Below are 8,723 nucleotides of genomic sequence, written 5' to 3' on the forward strand. Positions count from 1 at the left end.
GACATTCTTGTGCAATTGCTACAAAATATTTTTTTTGTTTTTAGTTAATTTCTACAGAAGAATATTTATTTTATTATTATTATTTTATATTAAATACATATTTTACTGTATATTACAAATCATTTTGTGGGGACCCCCTGGCACCATCGAGGAGGAATTTTAGTATCAACTTTGTTTTATTAAAACAAAGTTCATACTAAAATTGTTTCTTTCCTTTTTTCCAAATGAGAATCGATAAGAGAATCGATAAAGAATCGAATCGTTAAGCAGAATCGAAAATGGAATCGGAATCGAAAAAATCTTATCAATTCCCATCCCTATTAGTATTGGGACTGGGCCTAGGGAAGATTACAAGGGCCCTAAAATTTGTGGCTTCATTTTTAGGAGTAGTGGGTAGTGAGGGAGGGCTGGTGGTAGAAAGTAGGGGGTGTATTGGTATTGGCCCTTAAACTACTTGGCAATAAACTTAGACAGTCGCTGAACGAGCCATGTAGCCTCCACGCCCATAGTGGGCGCCCTGAAGTGAACAAGCGTGTCGCTGTCCCTTTAAGCAGTTCCACGCTGCGGCCGGTAGGTGGCGCCCTCGCGGTTCCGGTCTGGACGAGCGGAGCCGCGAAGAAGAAGAAGAGACAAGAGCGACTGCACTCACACTTCCACCTCAGATCAGCAGCTGCTCCGCTCAAACTACACCATGAACGGTTTAAACGAAGAAGCAATGGCGCCACAAACCTTCCTCTACGGTGAGATAGCGGATGATTGTCTGTGTAGTAGACGTGTATCGTCATGTTTTGGTGCTGGTAGCAGAGTAAAAAGGACGCTTTACGATCACTGTTTAGCTACACGTGGCCCTCTGCAATGGAAGGTGAAGTGTTATACATTTAACTCAAACCTACTAAACTAAAAACCTTTTAGGCGGTCTTTGTTGATAAACTTGTCGCAGGAGGTCACACGAGTCCCTGCGAGCGACTTGGTTGAGAGCTAATTCACACACACGTGGTTGGTGAAACATGGCGGAGAGCGTGTTTCTCTCGGAGCTGCTGCAGCGTTTCCCTGAGACACTAGTGTGGTTTAACATCCCCATGAGCTGCTTTCATTAACAAGTTTAACCAAATAGATCCCTGGTCGAGAGGAATAACCAGAAACGTGGTTTTGTACCCACGAGGGCGCCCACGTGCAGATGTTCATCCCGTTATATCGGGGGCATTTAGTTATTTTACTGGTACGAGGCGTTAAGTGAGGATTTCAATTGAGTTTAAACATCTATTTTTATTTCATCCCATTCAGATGTGATCAACAAGTTGAGTGGATTCATTCAGTGTCTATAAAAACGTGTATGTGTGTGTGTGTGTGTTACACACACGTGTGTGTATATATATATCACACGTATATACATTGTTAAATTGCTAATATTTAATAATAAATAAACTAATGAATAAAAAAAAATAAAATTTCAAACATCTAATCCACTAAACGCCAAGCAAGAGTCAATAGCGACATTAGTTAGGCACTGGCCGAGAAGTTTTGGCAAATTTTTCGTCTCACAAATGCATGTTCCTTAAAAATGCACCATTTAAAAAGGAAATAAACTGGCTTTCCAACGGTATATACCATTTTGTGTGTACCTTGTAATTAGGTTCTGCGTGCCTTTATTGTTAAAGGGTAACACGAGAGCAGATCTCCATTTACTCTAAACAAATACTGAAATGTCTTAAAGGACACCGTACACTAAAAATGCCCTGCATATTCAGCCGACATCTCATTCAGACATGTTATCATTTGGGTTCATATTTGTCTTATATGGACATTTTGTGCCACCAAAATGTTGTAGGAATACAAAGTAAAAATCTTTTCTGCACCCACGTGCAGCTTGTCAGGGTCCAGTGTCTATAGCGCCCTCTGGTGCTCGCTCTTAGTTTCAGCACGTGAGTGACTATTGTCTTAGTTTAAGGCTGAAAATGATTCTGACACCTTCCTATTTTTTAATTTATTCACAATTCTCTTGTCATTATGCTGTTTTTGGGGTCGTTGACCAAATAGATTTTTTCCTTTCAGGTTGCGTGCTGGAAGCTGGAAAGGAAGTGGCCTTCAATCCTGAGGATGATGAATTGGAGCATCAGCTGGATCTCAGGATGGTAAATACCATGACATTCACATTTTAATCTGGTTAAACTTACAGCTCATACAATTGTAAAATGTATATCAAGGTGTTTAGTACTGCTGTGTAACATTTTCAAAGTTTAAAACTAAACAAACATGGACTATGCATCACTTTTGTTCAATAGAACCACATGTTAAGTGTCTTGATGAATGTGAATTAGACAAATATACTTGTAATACACTTTCATTTAATTGTCAATGTCTTTTTATGATGATTCATACTAAAGGAAAAAATTGGATATATTAAACAGCACAAGTTCTATACAGGAAATGTATTTCCTGAGCCGTTGCTTTTACTTGACAGGCTAATGTTGAGGCTTCAGTTGTCACAAAAGACAACAATTGTGAATCCTGTGGTTTCTTTAATTTCCCTCCATAAAGCATTTTCGTCACCTGGCAGCTTTTCTATTGATAACTAAGGAAACCGTGGAAGAGCTGATTAAAATAGGTGTTGGCTGTGAAATATCCTAAAAACGCTAACAGCCAGTTGTCGTTTTGTCCCTTCAGGCTTGTGTGGACGCCACCACCAAAGACGAACTTCACATGGTGGAGGTGGAAGGACAAGATGCAGAGGGTCAGAAAATCAAGGCAGCACTAGTTTCACTCAAGCCCTCTACCCTGCCAAGCGTAAGTACATGACTGCAACGGAGAAGATGTGCATTTCCTGGAAGATGGGATCTGTGAATTGTTCGATAGGAAATGTCAATTTTTTTCTTCATGCTTGATGTGTGTTGCTAAATGGATTAATGCATTTATATTAGACATGAAATGCAAAATGCTTATTAGAAACGCACAGCTTTTCAAACATCAAAGGGCACTACGTTTTATCTATGGTGTATTTCTAAACTGTATCTAATCGTATGGTAGATGATTTTCCCTGCACAGCAGCCAAAACAAAATCCAGCATAAATCAGCCATCAGCTCCCCAGATTCCTTAAATAAATGCATAAATAGATCCGCATCACTCGTAGGAAACTCACACCGGGTGAGTTCTAAATGTAGATGTTGCCATTTAACAGGCCTGGCACTTTTAGTGAAGAATCAAAGTGAGTCACAACAATACTGAGCAGTGTTTAAAGATGCTGCTGACTGGGTGGAGTTGTCGCACGGTGTGCTGCAAGATCTAAAGCTGCAACGCCTACCAACCAGGTGGGAAGACAAACCACATCTGGTGGAAAAGTTTTTCCACCCACAAACCGTTTGCTAAGAAACTGTTATATTCTGCTAGGGTGTGTGGGTTTTTTTTTTTTTTTTAAACTCTAATACCTCAGATGTTTTGCTATTGTTTTTGGTTACAAGCGCATGAAAGCGTCCATGCCTTCACGCGTTTAACAGTAAATCTCTTAGTGTTTGACGCAATAATGGCGCTGTTGGAACTGTTTCCTTCTGCAGCCCCAGTCACTCAAGCCAATAATACACGTATCCAGAGCTGTTGGGTCGTTCATCCTATTTGGTTGTTTATGACATTGCTTTGTTCTTTGATGGAAGCATCCAGCTCTGGTGGACTTGAATAATTCATGTGGGGTTTAATTTACCTCGCTTAAATAATGTTGGACTTGGAAGAAAATAAATAACCGTGGCTTCTGTTTGTTGTAGGTGTGTCTCGGCGGATTCACCATCACCCCTCCAGCAGTGTTCCGTCTGAAGGCGGGTTCGGGTCCGGTCCACATCAGTGGACAGCACCTCGTCAGTAAGTACTTGTTTCAGGACTTGAGGCCTCCTTTTCTTTGGACGCTCAAATAACTAAAAGAACCCTCGGTGCACATCTAGGACTGTTGGTATAAAACTTTCCAAACTTCTCTTAGTGATGGATGCCGATCAGTCTTTTGATGAGGAAGACGATGAAGATGATGAGGAGGAGGAAGCAGAGCTTAAAACGTCGATGAAAAGACCAGCTTCCACCCCTGCTGCAAAATCTCAGGTTTGCCTTGATTCAACAAGTTATGTTGAACGTCTGCTGGATGTGTCTGTCGCAAAAGCATAACCTGCCTCTGATTTCTTTCCAGAAAAAGATGAAAATGGAAGCAGAGGAAGATGATGATGAAGATGAGGATGAGGATGATGAGTGAGTGAGCTTTACACAATAAAACAGTTTTAGTTTTCCCCCTATCTGAATGCACACTGACTCGGTGTCAATAAAAGCATTCAGTGATGTCTCTAAAATGTCCAATTTTAGCTATAAAATATCTTTGTCGTCACAGTTCCTTTCCTGGGGACAAAATTATTTAAAAAAAAAAAAAAAGCAGAAATGGGTTCCTTGGGACGACCTCGCAGTCTCATTACTGATCTTTTTATTTTGGAGTGATCGTTTGCTGACCAAACACACAGACTTTGCAAGAACAGAGCTGTCAAAGACTAATGCACATTGCATGACCACGATTTACACGACTACAATCCGAGGATCACATTTCTGTTGCTGGTTGGCGCTAAATAATAGAACAGCTCGAGCTCCACGAGACCAGAATAAAATCTTGCAATAATGTAAAATTTACCATGTGATGTAGAAAAGGCTGCCTCCAGTTCCTACCTGACTGAGGTTGCAGGAGTGAACCCAGACTGGAGCAGGGCTGTTGAAATCCTTAGGAAGTCACGAAGCGTACGCTTTGGACTGAAACGCATTTTGTTGACTGGTTAAAATCCGTCTCTTCTCACACAGACTGAGATTATCATGTGATTTACAGATTAAAGAGTAAAGTTTTTACACCAATCAGCTGTGTCCAGATGAGAAAGTTAGCTTGAAAACCAAGTGTGTGGTTTAGAGTTCCATGTAACTGCGGTTAGTTAAATAACTACATTAAACGGTCCAGGTCATAAAATCCAAAACAAGCATAAAAGCTGCTTCAATTAATAATTTTATCCTGGCCATGTTCAAGACTGTTCACTTTACATGTGTTAACATTTTCCCCCTTCGCCCTCAGGGATGATGATGACGAGGAGGAGAGTGAGGCTGAAGAGACACCCGTGAAGGTACAGTAAAACCCTGCTTCCTCTTGGATTGAAGTTCAAGTTGACCTACGGCGATAAATGTGTAGTATTTTATTAACGTCTTTCTCTCGGTTGCAGGCTAAATCCACACCAGCCAAACAAAAAACCCCAGCTCAGAACGGCAAGAGGTCTGCACCCAGTACTCCCGCTGGAAAACAGGTAACAGCTGGCTCCCACTAATGTGTCACTGGGACAGCGTGGTTCGGTGTTAAAAGCTTGTTTACCAACACTTTGGGCTGTATTCTTCTTTTTTTGTATGAAAAGACTCCTGGAGGAAAAGGTGAGAAGTCACCCAAGCCCCAAACCCCCAGACCCGTTTTAACCCTTCCTGAGATCAAGGCCAAGATGATGGAGGCAATGAAGAAGGTTGGTGCCGCTTGAGTCGGACATGAGTTTCATCGCTCTGAAGGACAATGTGACACTTACTTGTTTGATTCTGTACTTTCACAGGGGACATCGTTACCAAAGATCCAGCCCCGCTTTGAGAACTTCGTGAAGCATGGTCACAGAGTCACAGACCCCAAGGTATAAGAGCTTCCCTGTTTTTATAAAACTGTGTAAAATCTTTGTAATTTGTCGATTTGAAACTTTGAAAGTTTACTCTGTTTTTCTTGTTAACACAAGAAGGATGATATATCAGCTTTCTTTGTCTGCTTAGGATAAAGTTTGATGGTTGTTTACGGGTAATACCACAAGGGGGCAGTAAAGCTCAAATTTAACTATGATCTATGCAGGATATTAACTCATTTCATCCTTGTTCTGATCATACATTTAAAGATCCTTCAACCTGTTCTAAGGTCCTCGGCTTAACTATTTTCTCCATGTTTTTTGTCTCTAGGTAATTGCAGAGCTGTGGAAGTGGAGACAGACGTTGAAGGCCGATAAATAACTGACTCTGTAGTTTTAAATATTTTATAACCGGTCCACGCCCTTAGCGCCTCTCGCCCCCCCTGAAGCCAAACTGTGTGCCTCGCATGTGTCTTTAAAATCATTCTTAAGTCCACCTGCGCTCCCAGATGACAGGAGGAGGTGGTGACGGTGCCCCGGTTCGATGCTACATCAGTCCACCACCTCCATCCCCTCATCAGGGACAATGCAGCATTTGTTTTTCCTCTAATAAACATTAGTGGAGCTAGACATCCTGTTTTCATTGTAATTGTGTAAATGATGCCTCTTGTGGAGTGTGGATAGCTTTTCTTGTATGTTGCAGAAGCTGCAGTTTATCTAATCACTCATGATAACAAGTATTTCAAAGTTCCAGAAACTTGCTGCTCATTTTTTCAGTCAGTTTACAAATTACTGTTGGTTGTGTTTGGCCAAGCGAGTGATGACGCGTAACCATGTCATGACACTGAGAATGCAGCCGCTTGGCACTTTGGTGAAAACGCACGTTTGATGTTTTCTGAATGTTATTGCCGAGAGATTCCCAGTGTCAACACGACATGCCAGACATATCCATAATCCATCAGAATGAAGCATTTTCTTGTTTAACCGTCCAGACATGAACAACCAAGTTGAATAAATGATAAACCACATTTGGCCTCCATTGGAAAATCTATTTGCCTTGTGTTGCTATGACTACAGCGAGCCCATAGGCCAAAGGTTACATACTTGGAGAGGAAATGTGTGCGTTTCAAATTTGTTACCTGGAATTTCCAATCTGTATTTGAGCAAATTGTTCCATTTGACTGGCTCAAGTTTAATTAAAAATGTAAATGCCCATGAGCCACGTAGAAGCAGTCTGTTCTACGCAGTCCAACGAGCGTCTGTCTTTGACACTCAATTCAGACCTGGTTTGTGATGTCGCTCAATAATTGAAATACTAATAAATGTACCGAGTTTTTGAAATGAATGCAGTGTTTTTATTTTCCTTTTTTTATTTGCGAAGATTAAAAGTTGAGAACAAATTTGTCTTGCTGATTTCATTGAGGGTAGCATTTCAGTTTGCCAGCTTGTAATCAAACCTTCATTTTGAGGTCTTTTGCATTTTACAGTTAAACTTTAAACAAATGAAAAAAAATCGACCCTCTTAGGTGGGGGGTGGGGGGTGGGTTCTGCATACCAAAGCAGTTGTGAAGGCAGTGAGCTGTATCGAGCTGCAGGGGATTCCCGCTCGGGTCAAAATACTGAATTCCTGAAGAAACTATTTTCAGACACAATAAAAGGAAAGATCAGTGAAGTCTCTACAACTTATCAGGGGAAGGTCGATCCACTTTTCAGTTATTAAAAATTTGGGAGAAGGAATTAGGCACAACCTTACAACAAAAAGCCTGGCTAAATATCTGTGAGAGTACATTTCCCATTTACAAGCAATAAAATTAAGGAAGCTAACTTTAAATTCATCCACAAATTCTACTTAACTCCCATAAAAATGCATAAAATATCAAAGGATATTTCATCAAAGTGTCCAAGATGTAAAAAGATGGAGGGGACATTCATGCATATGTTCTGGGAATGTGACCGCTTACAAAATTATTGGAAATCAATTCACTCCCTAACACAACTAATCCTGGACAAAACATTTGATTTAAGCAGCAGTTTATATTAAATTACACATAATTTACAACTACATAACAAAAAATGAAGGATATTAATTTTGATAACTTACTTTGCAAAAAAATGTATACTTTTATTTTGGAAGAACCATTCCCCTCCATCTTTTAAGACTTTCATTGACCAAATCACAGCATTTCTACCATTAGAAAAGCTAACATTGGAAAAATATAACCGTGGCCATCTTTTTCAAGAATTTTGGTTCCCATTATTTTCTGGCTTAGAGCTTCATTCATTGTTAACTTCATCGTACGCTGATTGCTCTTTTATTGTCATTTACTTTATGTAACCTATGTATCTGTAGGTATTTGAGTTTTGATGCCCCTACTGTTACTTTTTATTTTTTATTTTTTTCGTGTGTATGTTTTTGTGTTTTTTTGGGGGGGTGGTGGGAGGGGTGGGTTGTAGGCGAGATTTGGCTTGTATGCACAAAAGAAAATTGTAAGACCTACTGTTATTTAGGATGTTTGTGATTGCCTTTCTTTTGTGAAATAAAAAGATATTGAAAAAAAAAAAATACTGAATTCCTAAAGGGAGATTTCCATACTAGAAATAATTTTAAACAATTCAGTTTCAGGTTTTTGAGAACTGTTAACTTGTTCTGATTTTATATGTAGTCTACCAATCTGACTCAGCTAACTGCATATCAGATTTTATTACCATAGGACAGGTGTAACACTTACCTTCCACTGCAGTGGTTCCTGCTGACTTTAACCTTTCATATCAAAGGTGTACAAACATTTTTTTTGTCCCCAATTAAGCTTTTTGTTTTTCTTTTCATTTTTAATGTTTTGACCTCCATAGAGCAGTATTGATTTGAGCTCTTTATTTTAAGTTTTTTTTTTTTTTTTTTTTTTTTAAATAAACTTCCTGCACAATGACGGGGATTGGAACAAAAGCCACATGAGGGGTGCGCAATCTGCATCATGTTCCCATGTGCATGCGTGTGCAGGCACCCCAAGGACCTGTGGGATGTTTTTGAGAAATCAGATGCAGTTCTAGCTCCTGCCAGCAGAGGGCGACTTTGA

The 8,723-nt window shown here is 40.0% G+C and overlaps 1 protein-coding gene across 1 annotated transcript; it reads left to right on the plus strand.

The window, feature by feature from the left end:
- Positions 1-609: 609 nt before the first annotated feature.
- npm1a (nucleophosmin 1a) lies at positions 610-7,049 on the plus strand. The gene is made up of 11 exons (XM_061740033.1): positions 610-740; positions 2,053-2,132; positions 2,665-2,784; positions 3,754-3,847; positions 3,963-4,078; positions 4,164-4,222; positions 5,076-5,124; positions 5,221-5,301; positions 5,407-5,508; positions 5,593-5,667; positions 5,981-7,049. Exons 1-11 carry the CDS (start codon positions 692-694, stop codon positions 6,029-6,031), a joined length of 876 nt encoding a protein of 291 aa, XP_061596017.1. The 5' UTR covers positions 610-691; the 3' UTR covers positions 6,032-7,049.
- The last annotated feature ends 1,674 nt before the right edge of the window (positions 7,050-8,723 follow it).

This window comes from Cololabis saira, chromosome 14, assembly GCF_033807715.1.
Source record: "Cololabis saira isolate AMF1-May2022 chromosome 14, fColSai1.1, whole genome shotgun sequence".
In the NCBI taxonomy this organism is placed as follows: domain Eukaryota; kingdom Metazoa; phylum Chordata; class Actinopteri; order Beloniformes; family Belonidae; genus Cololabis; species Cololabis saira.